The 17,243-nt window shown below is 46.8% G+C and overlaps 1 protein-coding gene across 4 annotated transcripts in view; it reads left to right on the top strand.

Annotated features, from left to right (window-relative positions):
* LRCH4 (leucine rich repeats and calponin homology domain containing 4) overlaps window positions 1-15,823 on the top strand; it is a 65,571-nt gene extending 49,748 nt beyond the window's left edge. For 3 of the 4 annotated variants that reach the window (XM_067469646.1, XM_060779793.2, XM_060779792.2), the window contains 4 exons: window positions 1,344-1,426; window positions 5,787-5,924; window positions 8,006-8,083; window positions 8,424-13,218. In XM_067469646.1, coding sequence (XP_067325747.1) covers window positions 1,344-1,426; window positions 5,787-5,924; window positions 8,006-8,083; window positions 8,424-8,639 — 515 coding nt within the window. In that variant the 3' untranslated portion in view covers window positions 8,640-13,218. Of the gene's footprint in view, window positions 1-1,343; window positions 1,427-5,786; window positions 5,925-8,005; window positions 8,084-8,423; window positions 13,219-15,256 lie in introns of those variants that run through there. The other variant, XM_060779795.2, reaches the window with a different exon arrangement.
* Window positions 15,824-17,243: the final 1,420 nt, after the last annotated feature.

The raw sequence follows: 17,243 nt of genomic DNA, 5'->3' as shown, positions 1-17,243 counted from the left end.
TGAGAAGCCTGAAAGGGGATATGATAGCCATGTATAAATATGTGAGAGGAAGCCACAGAGAGGAGGGAGCAAGCTTGTTTTCTGCTTCCCTGGAGACTAGGACACAATGGAGCAATGGCTTCAAACTACAAGAGAGGAGATTCCATCTGAACATGAGGAAGAACTTCCTGACTGTGAGAGCCGTTCAGCAGTGGAACTCTCTGCCCCAGAGTGTGGTAGAGGCTCCTTCTTTGGAAGCTTTGAAGCAGAGGCTGGATGGCCATCTGTCAGTGGTGCTTTGAATGCAATATTCCTGCTTCTTGGCAGAATGGGGTTGGACTGGATGGCCCAGGAGGTCTCTTCCAACTCTAGGATTCTATGATTCTATGTAGAATTGCTCCAACAAATGTTGGAAATGTGGGAAAGAAAAAGGTAATTTCTACCACACATGGTAGACTTGCAGCAAAGTAAAATAATTGCTGGAAACAGACCCATGTATATCTCGAAAAATGTTAAACAAAATTTCAAAATGACACCTCAAATGTACCTTTGGAATATGCCCGAGGAAGAATTAGAAAGAAAATTTGGAAAAAAAAAATGTTTTACACAACAGTGGCAGCTCAAATAGTATATGCCAAATATTGGAAAACCCCAGAGATACCTCCTTTAGAAGAGTGGGAAAAATATATTACACATATGCTGATAATGGATAAAATAACAGTATTTTTAAGAGGAGAACTATTAGACAACTTTGTTAATGAATGGCAACCAATGATTCAACACCTTAATGTAAAGTTAAACTAAAAATGTATATAGAGGATCCTATAAGATTGTGGACCAGGAAGAAGCGGATGTAAAGTAAGAGTCTATGATATCTTTATATGTATTACTTAGATAGTAGACTGTGACCCCTTAATGGAAATACATTATCGGATAAATGATTATAGAACATTAATAGATATTGCACTGTATGCAACAAACACTTGCAAATGTAAGTCTGTTTAAATAAAATACAATAATAATTTTAAAAAAAGAAAAATATACAAAGGGCAAGGAGTCAGAAAGTAGCCCAAAACACACCCAAAACAAACAGGATGCTTAGGAGGAAGGTGGTATTATGCACACTACCCCCTTCTATATCTCTAGTTCAGACATGGGCAAACTTGGGCCCTCCTCCAGGTGTTTTGGACTCCAACTCCCACCATTCCTAACCGCCTCAGGCCCTTTCCTTTCCCCCCCTCAATCACTTAAGTCTTTAGAGGATGATGGGCCAATGGGGACGGAGAGGAGAGGCCTTGGCCCCAGCCTTCCTCGGGCTTGCTTTCTCTCACCGTTGGATTAATTCCGCTCTCCATTGTCTGCAGGCTGCTTCTCCCCGGACTCCCCTTCCGAGCCCTGGAGGCCGAGGCCGCTGGATGAGAGGGAGCTGGTCCACGAGCTGCGCAAGGTAGGGAACCCCCCCCCCCCAACACACACAGGCCCAGCAGGTGGCATTCTGGGAAAGCGGGCAGGAGCTGCATGGCGGGGAGGGAGGTCAGGAATCCCCTTTCAACATTAAAAGGGTCCTTTTGTTCCGTTTCCAGTGAGACAGACTATATAAGGTACTTTGCAGAGAAAGAAATTTCTTATTTTCCAAAAGTGTGTCAGATCTGCAATGGAATGCAGAGTCTGGTCACCCGCCGCTTTCTCCAAGAGAAAGGTGGCATATCTACACATTTGCAGGAAATGCAGTCTGGCCTATGTTCAGATTCTCTTCTCCAGAAGAAGGGATGGTAATGTGTGCATGCAGAGTGAAAGTTTATATGTGTGTGAATGTGAGGAAAATGAAATATCCCCCTTGGTTGTGTAAGCAATATAGTTATTTAGTCTGTGTATGCCTAAGTCTCTTCTATAGAAAGTTTCTTGTTGCTGTTGTTCAAGAAGTTGTGAATGACTGATAGGTTGTTTTTCTAGCTAAAACTTGCTGAATCCATCAATTCCGGACAGATGTTTTTCTTCTAAAGTTGGTTTTCCTTCTTAAGTAAGAAGCATTGCTCGACTTCCTTCGCTCAAAGTCATGCTCCCCGTGCTTTATTCTGCCTTGATTAGACCACACCTGGAATATTGTGTCGAATTCTGGGCAGCACAATTGAAGGGAGAGATTGACAAGCTGGAATGTGTCCAGAGGAGGGTGACTCAAATGATCAAGGGTCTGGAGAACAAGCCCTATGAGGAGCAGCTTAAGGAGCTGGGCATGTTTAGCCTGAAGAAGAGAAGGCTGAGAGGAGACATGGTAGCCATGTATAAATATGTGAGAGGAAGGCACAGGGAGGAGGAGGGAGCAAGCTTGCTTTCTGCTTCCTTGGAGACTAGGACGCAATGGAGCAATAGCTTCAAACTACAAGAGAGGAGATTCCACCTGAACATTAGGAAGAACTTCCTGACTGTGAGAGCCCTTCAGCAGTGGAACTCTCTTCCCCGGAGTGTGGTGGAGGCTCCTTCTTTAGAAGAGTTTAAACAGAGGCTGGATGGTTAGGATGCTTTGAATGCAAAATTCCTGCTTCTTGGCAGAATGGGGTTGGACTGGATGGCCCATGAGGTCTCTTCCAACTCTTTGATTCTAGGATTCTATGAATTGTCTTTTGACAATGTAAACATGTTGTTTTCAACCAAGATTTCAGCAGTTTAGCAGTTTATGAATTCTTCCTCACCTCCTAGTGCCATTTTCCCAGGTTCCAGTTTTTTAGGATAGTGTCTTTAGCCTCTATAGGCCCCACTCATACTCCAGTCATAAAATTTCATTCAATCCACACATCACACTTCTCACAAGGAGGGAGGGGATTCTGTTCCTGGTTGGCTGGGATTCGGAAGCAGAAGGGGTCCCAGGAGGGAAAGCACTCCACTTTGGCAGAAAAAATGAAATGCAAAGATACAGAATGGGGGACAATGCCTGGCTCGAGAGCAGTACGTGTGAAAAAGATCTTGGAGTCCTCGTGGGGAGGAAGTTAAACATGAGCCAACAATGTGATGTGGCGGCAAAAAAAGCCAATGGGATTTTGGCCTGCATCAATAGGAGCCTAGTGTCTAGATCCAGGGAAGTAATGCTACCCCTCTATTCTGCTTTGGTTGGACCACACCTGGAATATTGTGTCCAATTCTGGGCACCACAATTCAAGAGAGATGTTGACAAGCTGGAATGTGTCCAGAGGAGGGCAACTCAAATGATAAAAGGTCTGGAGAACAAGCCCTATGAGGAGCGGCTTAGGGAACTGGGCATGTTTAGCCTGAAGAAGAGAAGGCTGAGAGGGGATATGATAGCCATGTATAAATATGTGAGAGGAAGTCACAGGGAGGAGGGAGAAAGCTTGTTTTCTGCTTCCTTGGAGACTAGGACGCGGAACAATGGCTTCAAACTACAAGAGAGGAGATTCCACCTGAACATTAGGAAGAACTTCCTGACTGTGAGAGCCGTTCAGCAGTGGAACTCTCTGCCCTGGAGTGTGGTGGAGGCTCCTTCTTTGGAGGCTTTTAAACAGAGGCTGGGTGGCCATCTGTCAGGGGTGATTTGAATGCAATATTCCTGCTTCTTGGCAGAATGGGGTTGGACTGGATGGCCCATGAGGTCTCTCCCAACTCTTTGATTCTAGGATTCTATGATTCTAATGGAATGAATGAAATTGTATGATTAGGGTCTGGCTAAGGGCCTGTTAAGGCTTGAAAAGGATTGAAACCTGGAAGATGGCATTATGGGGAAACAAAGGAGGTGAAGACTGGATTAACTTGTGGCATGGAAAGTGCTGGTGAATAGTAAACTGCTGAATTGACACAACTGTGGTGTAAACAGCACATGTTTACATGGTCAGAGACAATAATTCTTTAAGTTAAGGAAGTCCAAAACAATGGTTCCTTACATTCAGTAAGAAAAACAACATCTCTCTGGAGCTGATGGAGCGAGTGTTAAGTGAGTAACAAGTTGTAAAAACAATCCAGAACAACAACAGCAAGAAGTTCCTACACAAAGAGACACTTTTCTAGTGTGGCAGATCTGTGAGGAATGCAGAGCCCGTCCACCCACCTCCTTCCAAGATGAGCTGAGTAAAGGACAGTGAGTATGAAGGTGAATTGATGTGTGTGGCATGAATGCTGAGTCAGTGTTCCTCTTTTGTCTGTGTAATCAATGTCACTGTTCTGAAACTAGTCCTGGGCCTGTGAGTGGACCTTTTCCTCTGAAAGTGTCTGGTGGCTATCTGTCCACTGAAAATATTTTTAAGGTTCAGAAAGTATTCATAACAGCAGGCCTTGAAGTGGTTGGAACCCGCTCAGAACCAGCCATCCGGACCCATGGGGGGTGTGACCTGCCTCCATATTGCAAACTTTTCCTACTGATGCTCCTCATGAGGCGAGGATGGAACCCCTTGCTATCTGTCAGTCATATCACAGGGTGTCTGCGCCCCACACCACTGGAGAAATGACACTGCTTAGCCGGTATTGCACCACCTGACATCCGCTGGGAAGTAGCAGCCAATAGTGAAAGGACCAAGGCAGAGACATCTCCAGCTCATCCCTTGCTTGGGTATCAGCCAGCACGTCAACGACTTAAATCAAGACATAGTTTTCTTAGATCTACAGAGACACTCGCTGGAACACCTCAGCAAGCGAGAGTCCAAAAGTGGCAGGCCCAAACCCAGCACCTCAATCCATGGGTGATATCAGATGAGAGACTCCCCCCTGGGCACACAGAAGACTGGGCGACTTGGAAGGCGCTGAACAGACTGCACTCTGGCACCACGAGATGCAGAGCCAACCTTCAGAAATGGGGCTACAAATCACTACTGACCGAGAGGTCATGAGTTCGAAGCCAGCCTGGGTCGGAGTGAGCTCCTGACCATTAATAGTTTAGCTTGCTGTCGACCTATGCAGCCCAAAAGGCAGTGAACACATTTCTGTGTACGAACCCACACGTTCTCTTCGATCACCTGGAGAGGCCCTACTCGTGCTCCCACCTGCATTGCAAGTGCGTTTGGTGGAGACGAGAGAGAGGGCCTTCTCAGTGGTGGCCCCCCGACTCTGGAACTCACTCCCTAAGGACATCAGGCATGCCCCATCTCTGGCAGTCTTCAGGAGGAACTTGAAAACGTGGTTGTTCCAGTGTGCCTTCCCAGAATAATGAACCCTTAGCACTATGTCCTCCAAAAGCACTTTATATCTTGTTTAATGTTTATGCTATTTGTGTATGAGATTTATTTTTAATTGCTTTGTATTGTATTTGTTACGGCTTGTATTGCTTATATTGTTGTATTGTGGGTTCAGCCTCATGTAAGCCGCTCCGAGTCCCTTGGGGAGATGGTAGCGGGGTATAAATAAAGTTATTATTATTATTATTATCATTATTATTATTATTATTACTATTATTATTATTATTATTATTACTATTATTACCACTGACCACCTGCTGCAATGCACCCTGAGCCCTGCCACATGATACACAATGGAGGACCTTCTTGCGGCAACACTAGAGGCACTCCAAGGGGACAGATACTGGTCAAAGGACATTTAACCAACTACCAAGTTTGCAAAATCTGTGTGGTTTTTTTTCTTTTCTTTTTAATCTGTGTGTTTGTTTTGTTCTGTTAGAATTGTAATACAATGGTATGGTTGCTGATGACACGATAAATAAATAAATATAGTAATTGGAAATCGAGTGCAGCCCTTCTCTGTGCCAAAATGCGCTTCTTACCGAGGGCCAGGAGCTGGTTTTGGAAAGCCAGGCTCTGTTCTACAGCCCCCTAAGGCTGAGGCCGCCCTCTCCCTCTGGTCTTCTTCTCCAGGCGATTGAGTCCCACCTGAACATCACTTTGGCCGAGGACCTGGGCGAGGCGCTGGCCAACGGGGTCGTCCTCTGCCAACTGGTGAATCACTTGCACCCGCGGTCGGTGCCCTTCATCCACGTGCCCTCCCCTGCTGTGGTAAGCCCTTAAGGGGGGATCTTTTTTGTAATGATGATGATGGTGATGGTGATGGTGATAATTTATTTGTAGCCCACCCTATCTCCCAGAGGGGATTCACGTCGGCTTCCTATTTTTTCCTATGACCCGGTCTATTCTCATGTCCCCTTCTCAGCCATCTCCTTCCTCAAGCCAGACATCTCCCAACCCTCTCATTCATATATATATATATATATATATATATATATATATATATATATATATATATGAATGAGAGGAGAGGAGAGGAGAGAGAGGAGAGGAGAGGAGAGGAGAGGAGAGGAGAGGAGAGGAGAGGAGAGGAGAGGTGAGGAGAGGAGAGGTGAGGAGAGGAGAGGAGAGGAGAGGAGAGGAGAGGTGAGGTGAGGTGAGGAGAGGTGAGGTGAGGTGAGGTGAGGTGAGGAGAGGAGAGGTGAGGAGAGGCAGAGGTGAGGAGAGGTGAGGAGAGGTGAGGAGAGGTGAGGAGAGGAGAGGTGAGAGGAGAGGTGAGGAGAGGAGAGGTGAGGTGAGGTGAGGAGAGGAGAGGAGAGGTGAGGAGAGGTGAGGAGAGGTGAGGAGAGGAGAGGTGAGGAGAGGAGAGGTGAGGAGAGGAGAGGTGAGGAGAGGTGAGGAGAGGAGAGGTGAGGTGAGGAGAGGAGAGGTGAGGAGAGAGAGGTGAGGAGAGGAGAGGTGAGGAGAGGAGAGGAGAGGTGAGGAGAGGAGAGGTGAGGAGAGGTGAGGTGAGGAGAGGTGAGGAGAGGAGAGGTGAGGAGAGGAGAGGAGAGAGAGAGGAGAGGAGAGGTGAGGTGAGGTGAGTGGTGAGGTGGGATGTCTGGCTTGAGGAAGGAGAAGGCTGAGAAGGGGACATAAGAATATTTGGAAGGCTGTATATATATATACACACACATACATACACACACACACGTGTGTGTGTGGCATGGGACGGCTAGTATCTATATAAATAAAAATGTAATGTTAGTTTGTGGGATTAACATAACTCAAAAACCATTGGATGAATTGACACCAAATTTGAACACAAGACACCTCTCAAGCCAACAAGTGACCATCACTCATAAAAACACTGAAAAATACAGCAGTATAGACTTAAAAAGCCAAAAAAACCCCAAAATACATCACAACGCATGTTCAAAACCACATATACACACAAACACACATATATACACAAATATGTATACACACATATACACAGACTGGGCCACAGCAACGCGTGGCAGGGGACGGCTAGTATATAAATAAAAATGTAATGTGAGTCCCCCTAGGGCTGAGAAAAGCAGTATAGAAATACTGTAAATAAATAAATGTTTGTTTGTGGGATTAACATAACTCAAAAACCACTGGACCAATTGACACCAAATTTGGACACAAGACCCCTCTCAGGCCAATACCATGGAAGACACTTAAAAAGCCAAAAAATAAAAATTACATGACAACACATGCGCAAAACCACATATATATGCAAACATACATATATACACACACAAAACACATATACACATATAGACGTGTGTGTGTGTGTTATTATTTATTTATTTATTTATTTATTTATTTATTTACCTGACTTCTATACGGCTGTTCTCAGCCCGAAGGCGACTCACAGCGGTTCACAACAAATACGAACAGCAAAAACTCAGTGCTACAGTATAGAAACAGTTAACAACCTAATCAAATACACAGTTAGTACACAATTACTACAATACCCATTCACTGTCGTCTCGTCATCAAAAACATGATCCAGATTCGTCATCCATTGTTCCATTCCAGTGTTCATTAACCAATCAATTACAGTCCAAAGACCCAATTGGCTCAGTGGTAAAAAGTGCACAACGGCACACAGATTAATAAACTAAGACAAATTAAACTTAGGACAAAAGTGCAACACAAGATGCCTATCAACAAAGGAAAGGGCACCACAAATAGATACAGGACAAGTTTCACCCTGAGTCTCCTACAGGAAGTTGTCTTATCCTGGCTGTCCTCCTCAGAGAGAGCCATGGCTTCCAGACCTTTGGCCATTGTGGCCACCTTTCCGCAACGCCGTCCCCTTCTCTTTCCTTTCCCAACAGCCAAAGCTGAATGTTGTCAAGAGCCGGAAGAACGTGGAGAACTTCCTGGCCGCCTGTCGCCAGTTGGGCGTCCCAGAGGTGAGTATGTCGGGAGTGGTAAGCGGGGAAGGGGGGGGGGTCCTATTTTGGAAGTGGGTCCCCAAACTCACCCCTTTCAGTTGGGGTCCCAGAGGTGGGTATGTTGGGAGTAAGGGGAGGGGGGAGACCCACCCCTTTCCTGGACCCTCCCAGGTACAGGTAACCCCTTCCTCTATATCAGTCCCCAGTCCCTTCCGTCCCACACAGGGGTCTCTATTCACCACACAGTCTTCCCAGCCTAACACCTGTGTGTCTCTGTCCATGTTCCTCTCTCTTTCTCTCTCTCTGTTGCCCTCTGCCTGTCCCCACATCGCCCCCCCCCTTTGTTTACCTGCCGCAGGTGTCTCTGTGCTCGGCCTCCGAGGTGCTCTTCCTCCCGAAGGGCCTCAGCCGCGGCCTGCTCCTCCTCCTGGAGGCCCTGCTGCTGATGCGCGCCCCTCCCGCGGGGAAGCCCCTCGCCCTGCCCGCCCTCTCGAGGCCCCCGGCCGGCTTTGGCGCCTTCTATGTCCTCGTCATGCTGCTGCTCTACCTGGCTTATCGCAAGCTCTGGGGATGAGGAGGGGGCGGGCCTAATTAGAGCGGGGTGGGAGTCGGGGGAGATGGCCCTGGACAGAGAGAAGCTCCGGTCCGGTCACTTGGCCACGCGTGGGCCCCCTTTGCAAGGCCACTTTGCAGTCTGGTTGGAAAGTGGGCCTGACGGTGGCGGCCTCCGTGAGAAGCACAGGACACGATCCCTTCCGAGGGAAGCACAAGGGTCGTATTGAAGTGGCTTCCAGAGTTGGGGAACAAGGGGGCTTTGTGGGTGCAGAATCTAGGCTTCCAGGGAGTTGTAGCGCCCCCCCCCCAAAGCAGTCCAGAGCCTCCCTCATTTCCTCCTTAAGGTCTACTGCAGGCATCGGCCAACTTTGGCCCACCAGTTGTTTTGGATTTCAACTCCTGCAATTCCTAACAGCCTCAGGCCCCTTCCTTTCCCCCCTCAGCCACTAAAGCTTCTCACACTGAGGCATATTAAGACTGAGGCCTACCTCACACTGAGGCCTTCATACACTGAGAGTTCTTTCAGACTGATGCCTCTCTCACACTGAGGCCTACTAACACTGAGGGTTATCTCAGACTGAGGCCTCTCTCACACTGAGGCGAACTAACACGGAGGCCTACTAACACTGAGGGTTCTCTCAGAATGATTCCTCTCTCACACTGAGGCCTACTAACACTGAGGGTTCTCAGACTGATGCCTCTCTCACACTGAGGCCTACTAACAATGAGGGTTCTCTCAGACTAACACGGAGGCCTACTAACACTGAGGGTTCTCTCAGACTGATGCCTCTCTCACACTGAGGCCTACTAACACTGAGGGTTATCTCAGACTGAGGCCTCTCTCACACTGAGGCGAACTAACACGGAGGCCTACTAACACTGAGGGTTCTCTCAGAATGATTCCTCTCTCACACTGAGGCCTACTAACACTGAGGGTTCTCAGACTGATGCCTCTCTCACACTGAGGCCTACTAACACTGAGGGTTCTCTCAGACTAACACGGAGGCCTACTAACACTGAGGGTTCTCTCAGACTGATGCCTCTCTCACACTGAGGCCTACTAACACTGAGGGTTATCTCAGACTGAGGCCTCTCTCACACTGAGGCGAACTAACACGGAGGCCTACTAACACTGAGGGTTCTCTCAGAATGATTCCTCTCTCACACTGAGGCCTACTAACACTGAGGGTTCTCAGACTGATGCCTCTCTCACACTGAGGCCTACTAACACTGAGGGTTCTCTCAGACTAACACGGAGGCCTACTAACACTGAGGGTTCTCTCAGACTGATGCCTCTCTCACACTGAGGCCTACTAACACTGAGGGTTCTCTCAGACTAAGGCCTCTCTCACACTGAGGCGAATTAACACTGAGGCCTACTAACACTGAGGGTTCTCTCAGACTGGTGCCTCTCTCACACTGAGGGTTCTCTCAGACTGATGCCTCTCTCACACTGAGGCGAACTAACACTGAGGCCTACTAACACAGGGTTCTCTCAGACTGATGCCTCTCTCACACTGAAGCGAACTAACACTGAGGCCTACTAACACCCTGAGGCCCCTAAGCTTAAACTTACGCAGCTGAGGGAGGAAAGGAAAGGGTCTGAGGCTGTTGGGCATTGCAGGAGTTGGAGCCCAAAACATCCGGAGGGCCAGAGCTGACCCGTACCTGGTCTCCTGCGCCTCCTTTTCAGTTCAGGACGTATCTCTTCCCCGTTCCCTTTCCAAAGAAGCCCCTCTCCCGGTTGTCTCCTGTGCCTTGTTAGTTGAGTCTTTGGACACTTACAACATAATCATCCTGACTTTCGGACAGTAGAAATAGTTTTATTTTTTGCCCCCTCCCTCCCACCCCCTTCTGTGCACTTAACCCCCGTTGCACTAATTCACGAGTGCCTGCCGAGGGGAGAACAAAAAGCACAGGCCGTCGCACCAGGCTTCAAACCGGTGCATCTCGAACCCCTCGCCTCTCAGGGCAGCACTGGGGGCTCTCTGAAAATGGGGCAAATCCCCCCCCCCCCAATATGAAACACTAAGCCAAAGGCTCCCCCCATGCCTCAGAGACAAGGGAGCGTCTCCCAAAAGCCTCCAAATTCCAGCTTGGGGATCCTTCCCACCCCCTCCTTCCACTCCATCGGCTTGGGGGGTCTTCTCGTCATCTCAGGGTCCAGCCCTAAGCAGGAAAATAAATATATTTTGTGGGTTTTTTGGCCTTCGAAATGCCCCTTTCATGACTGGATTAGGTCCTGGGATCAGGGTGAGAAGCAACCTATGTTTCAGTGTATTGTCGAAGTCTTTCATGGCCGGGGTTGTTGTGAGTTTTCCGGCCTGTCTGGCCATGTCACCTTGCTGAAAACACCAAACTGCACACAGCTTGAAGTCTTTGTAGTTTATTAAGAAGTAAAAGATAAAAAGCTCTTAAAAGCAAAAGTAATGTTCCAAAAGAGGAATACAAAATAGTACTTGGAAGCATGATTTAAGAAGGCACCAGCAAAGCAAAATCCCATGAGAACATGACAAAGTCCTGAGACCATGAACACGAGAACTATCAAATAATCCAGGCAAATGAGCACAAGCTTCTTGATTGAACGAAAAGTTGCTCTGACAAAGTTTTTTCCCCAAACACTGCTTAATACCCTTTGCAAAGCATGACAGCATTTCTTTGGCCTCTGACCTCCTTCTTGTTAGCTATTCTCACACTCCTTCGAACTCCGAATTCCAAACGGTCAGCACAATCTAAGTCAGTCTGTTCATTTCTTTGGCCTCTGACCTCCTTCTTGTTAGCTATTCTCACACTCCTTCGAACTCTGAATTCCAAACGGTCAGCACAATCTAAGTCAGTCTGTTCATTTCTTTGGCCTCTGACCTCCTTCTTGTTAGCTATTCTCACACTCCTTCGAACTCTGAATTCCAAACGGTCAGCACAATCTAAGTCAGTCTGTTCATTTCTTTGGCCTCTGACCTCCTTCTTGTTAGCTATTCTCACACTCCTTCGAACTCTGAATTCCAAACGGTCAGCACAATCTAAGTCAAGTATGTTCATTTCTTTGGCCTCTGGCCTCCTTCTTGTTAGCTATTCTCACACTCCTTCGAACTCTGAATTCCAAATGGTCAGCACAATCTAAGTCAGTCTGATCATTTCTTTGGCCTCTGGCCTCCTTCTTGTTAGCTATTCTCACACTCCTTCGAACTCTGAATTCCAAATGGTCAGCACAATCTAAGTCAGTCTGTTCATTTCTTTGGCCTCTGGCCTCCTTCTTGTTAGCTATTCTCACACTCCTTCGAACTCTGAATGCCAAACGGTCAGCACAATCTAAGTCAGTCTGTTCATTTCTTTGGCCTCTGACCTCCTTCTTGTTAGCTATTCTCACACTCCTTCGAACTCTGAATTCCAAACGGTCAGCGCAATCTAAGTCAAGTATGTTCATTTCTTTGGCCTCTGGCCTCCTTCTTGTTAGCTATTCTCACACTCCTTCCAACTCTGAATTCCAAATGGTCAGCCCAATCTAAGTCAGTCTGTTCATTTCTTTGGCCTCTGGCCTCCTTCTTGTTAGCTACTCTCACGCTCCTTCGAACTCTGAATTCCAAACGGTCAGCCCAATCTAAGGTTCCCGTTTCGTCAAGGTCAGGCTGCTCGTTAGTGTCAGCCTGGTTGCCTTCCTGCCTACTCTCAGGCTGAGAACTGTCCTCCTTTTCTGAGTCAACTTGCACCTGGCTGGTTTCAGTATCAACAACATCGTTCCTTGCTGTGGGAAACTACCACACCCTGATCCTCATTGTCTACAACAGGGACATTTTGAACTTGATTACGCACCTGAATCCCATCATCCTCATCAGAGTCACTCTGAGATCCCATCTGAGTCACAACACTATCACTCTCTGGTTCCAGCTGAGTTACAACACCATGCTCCAGAAGCATTCTCTCCTGATGTTTTGCCTCACATCCTCTGAGGATGCTTGCCATTGATGCAGCCAAAATGTCAGCAGAGAATGCTTCTGGAAAATGACCGTACCGACTGGAAAACTCACAACAAACCCAACTTTTGTTTCATTGTGCAGTTTGCAAATGGTCAAGATCCATGTTGGCGAAGCTTTCACCCCCTTTTTTGGTGGGAAGAGCCCACTCCCCTCCTTTGTGTGCTCCAAAACGGAGGCTCTTTCAAACTCAGGATTCGGACCCCCCCTTTTTCCAAATTCCAGCCCCTCAGAGCCCTCCCCGTTCGCTGCCTTAAAATATATTAAATTATAAATATATATATATGTTTTCTATTATATATATATATATATATATTTGAAGAGAAGAAGAAGAAGAAGAAAAATAATATAGGATTGTTGTAAAGATATTTGCCTTTTTACGCATGTACAATTTTGTAAATATACTCTGTGCTCTTCTATTTATCCTTTTCTTCCTCGTCATTGGGGAAGAATTGTTTTTAAAAGGGCTCCAGTTTTATTATTTCCCTTCTTCCTTCTTTTTGGCTGTAAATTCGGTTTTGTGTGCATTCCGTGTGCATCTCTAGCCTATGTTTGGGACTTCTTCTTTTTTGTTTCCTTGCCTCACTTCTGTATGTTGTAAAACGCCAAGATTTTACTTCCCCGAAAGACGGTCTCGTGGCTTTTTTGTCCTTCTGTTTGCTTCAGAATCGGGTCAGTTCCCGTCCTGTTTCGGCTACATTCGTATTAATGCAAACCTGGGCTCTGCTTCCCTGAACTGGGGAAGGCACTTCTCCATCCCAAGGGGGATGTTCCACTGCAATTCCCAGCATCCACAGACTGGGGCTATGCCTGCTGGGATTGGCAGGCCATCTGCACCATTATTATTATTATTATTATTATTGTTGTTGTTGTTGTTGTTGTTGTTGTTGTTGTATTGTCAAAGGCTTTCATGGCCGGAATCACGGGGTTGTTGTAGGTGTTTTTGGGCTATACGGCCATGTTCTAGAGGCATTCTCTCCTGACGTTTCGCCTGCATCTATGGCAAACATCCTCAGAGGTAGTGAGGTCTGTTGGAACTAGGAAAAAGGGGTTTATATATCTGTGGAATGACCAGGGCGGGACAAATGACTTGTCTGCTGGAGCCAGGTGTGAATGTTTCAACTGATCACCTTGATTAGCATACAATGGGCTGACTGTGCCTGGAGCAAACTTTTGTTGAGAGGTGATTAGATGTCCTTGTTTGTTTCCTCTCTGTTATTGTGCTGTTTTAATTTTAGAGTTTTTTTAATCCTGGTAGCCAGATTTTGTTCATTTTCATGGTCTCTTCCTTTCTGTTGAAATTGTCCACCTGCTTCTTGTGGATTTCAATGGCTTCTCTGTGTAGTCTGACATGAGGTTGTTGGAGTGGTCCAGCACTTCTGTGTTCTCAAATAATATGCTGTGTCCAGGCCATCAAATGCTAATCAAGGTGGTCAGTTGAAACATTCCCACCTAGCTCCAGCAAACAAGAGTCCTTTGTCCCACCCTGGTCATTCCACAGATATATAAACCCTTTTTCGTAGTTCCAACAGACGTCACTACCTCTGAGGATGCTTGCCATAGATGCAGGCGAAACGTCAGGAGAAAATGCCTTTAGAACATGGCCATATAGCCCGAAAAAACGTACAACAACCCTATTATTATTATTATTATCATCATCATCATCATTATATTGTTGTTGAAGGTTTTCATGGCTGGAATCACTGGGTTGCTGTGAATGTTACAGACTGTATGGCCATGTTCCAGCAGCACGCCCCCCTGATATTTCGCCTGCATCTATAGCAGGCATCCTCTGAGAGGTTTGTTCAGAGTTCTGTTGGAAATGAAGCAAGTGAAGTGTGTATATATTGCTGCTGCTCTGGGACCAGAATGAAGAGACTGGCCAGGAAGACAGTTCTGCCTTGACTCCTGCACTGTGCTAATAATATAATATAGCATAGCATAAGCATAGCTTAGGAGAGGTCATCCGGAGTTTTGGAGTTGGGTGCCATCTCTATGCAGATGACACACAACTCTACTACTCTTTTCCACCTAACTCCAAGGAAGCCCCTTGAGTGCTAGACGAGTGCCTGGCCGCTGTGTCTATCTGGATGAGGAGGAACAAGCTGAAGATCAATCCCGACAAGACAGAGGTCCTTCTGGTCGATCGCAAACCAGACCGGGGTATAGGGTGGCAACCTGTGCTGGACAGGGTTGCACTCCCCCTGAAGTCGTAGGTCCAGAGTTTGGGGGTCCTCCTGGATTCTTCACTTTCCCTTCATGGTCCCTGTGAATTGCACAAATAGTATTTCCTACGCCTGCGCAGACAGTTCAGAATCTTCTAGAAAACTCTAACAACAGCTCAGGGATTCCAGCCATGAAAGCCTTTGATAACATAATCATAATAATCATAATAATAATCAGGACTCCTCTTGTGGTGTTAATAATAATAATAATAATAATAATAATAATAGATCTCACTTGCTGTGACATACTGTGCTTTTGTGTCAGAATAATAATAATAATAATAATAATAATAATAATAATAATAGCCAGCCCTGTGACTGGTTCTGGAGGGTTGGGTTGCTTCTTGGAGACAAGGGAAGGAGGGCCATTGCAGGAGGGCTTGCTTGCCCCTGACCATGCGCAGAGTGCGGCCGCCTTGACCTCCCTGCATCCTCCCCAGGAGTCCCTCTGCGCCCCTTGCCACGTCCTGGAAGAGGAAGGCCTTCCCCGCTTGGCCGCCACCATCGGGGGCCTCCTGGACGCCGGGCGACGTGTCCCTCGGAAACCCAACCCGGCCTCTTAGGGGCCCGGCCTTCTATGCATGTCCCTTGCTGTGGTCAAGGGGCTGCTCAGGGATGGACTTGTGCGGTCATCTTTGCTGTCTCAGGCCTGGCTGGAGCTGGACGTCCCCGTTCCCCCCCCCCACCTGCTGGACATTGGAGGGCCTGGCTTGGACCCTTCCAGGCCTCAAAGGACACTTTCCAGGCTGGACTAGATGACCTCTGGGGAACCCTTTCCTTGCTCTAGTTCCCACACAGCTCTTGAATGGCCCCGTGTGCATTCTGACTTGGGAAAGGGCCTCCCATTGGACTGTGGGCTCCCTTCTGCTGCTGCACCAGGATGGATGGATGGATGGATGGATGGATGGATGGATGGATGGATGGATGGAAGGAAGGAAGGGTCTTCATTCTTGGGGTCAAGGGTCTTTTCAACCTGATCCTTGGGAATAAACATAATGCAATTGGAACTGCAGTGGATGCATCATCAAAACAAAGGGAACACGTGGACCTGGGGGACACTTCCACTTCCAACCTGGACTGCAACATCCAGAATTCCTCCGCGCATGGCCGGGAATGATGGGAAATGTAGTCGCAAGGCCATGCCTCACCAGGGGGAGCAGAAAGGAACCCTTTAATGAAAAATAAATAATAAAAATAACTTAATTCGTTCATTCTTATTAATAATAAAGCGTTCCCAGGTGCCTGGCAATAATAATAAATTAATTTAATAATATATTTTAAAGTTTATCTATCTATCTATCTATCTATATAAATGCTCTGTGCGTAATGAGTGACTTAGAAACAAAAGAACCAATGAACGAAATCACACCAAATTTGGTAACAAACGTCTCACTACACAAGGAGTGACCATCACTCAAAACATGATTTTGTCATTTGGGAGTTGTAGTTGCTGGGATTTGTAGTTCACCTACAATCAAAGAGCATTCTGAACTCCACCAATGATGGAATTGAACCAAACTTGGCACACAGGACTCCCATGCCCAAACAGAAAATAATGGAAGGGTTTGGTGGGCAGTGGACTGACCTTGAAGGAGCTGGGGGTGGTGACAGCCGACAGGGAGCTCTGGCGTGGGCTGGTCCATGAGGTCACGAAGAGTCTGAGACGACTGAACGAATGAACAAGGTCCTATGGTTTTGGAATTGTAGTTCACCTACATCCAGAGAGCACTGTGGACTCAAACAAGGATGAATATAGACCAAACTTGGCACGAATATTCCATATGGCCAAATATGAACACAGATGGAGTTTGGAGGAAATAGACCTTTACATTTGGGATTTGTAGTTACTGGGATTTATAGTTCACCTACAATCAAAGAGCATTCTGAACCCCATGAACGATAGATTTGGGGCAAACTTCCCACACAGAACCCCCACAACCAACAGAAAATACTCATGGCCATCCAGTCCAACTCCCCTCACCAGGGCAAGAAAATGTAATCGGAGCCCTCCTGACAGAGAGCCATCCAGCCAGAGATATAGATAGATATGATCCACGCACTCAGAGATATAGTATCAGAGATTTGAAAGGGACCCTTGAAGAAGGACAATGATATGTTGCATGTTCCAGAGTAGGCAAACCAGACAATCTCCACATCAACACGACAAAGAAACAACAAAAAATACTGTTTACTCACAAGCATAAAGGAATGACATATATTAGAAACCAACACTTTCTCATTACTTTATTTTCCAGATCTCCAGACTGGGCCACAGTAACGCCTGGCAGGGGACAGCTAGTATATACACAAAAACAAATATATGCACACACAAAGCACATATATACACACAGACAAGGCCACAACAACACTTTGCAGGGGACGGCTAGTAGAATGTATAATTAGTAATATATTGTATTACATTATAAT

Source organism: Anolis sagrei, chromosome 6 (genome assembly GCF_037176765.1).
Source record: "Anolis sagrei isolate rAnoSag1 chromosome 6, rAnoSag1.mat, whole genome shotgun sequence".
Lineage (NCBI taxonomy): Eukaryota > Metazoa > Chordata > Lepidosauria > Squamata > Dactyloidae > Anolis > Anolis sagrei.
Note: the sequence above shows the minus strand (reverse complement) of the source record. Positions and strands in the feature narration are given on the sequence as shown.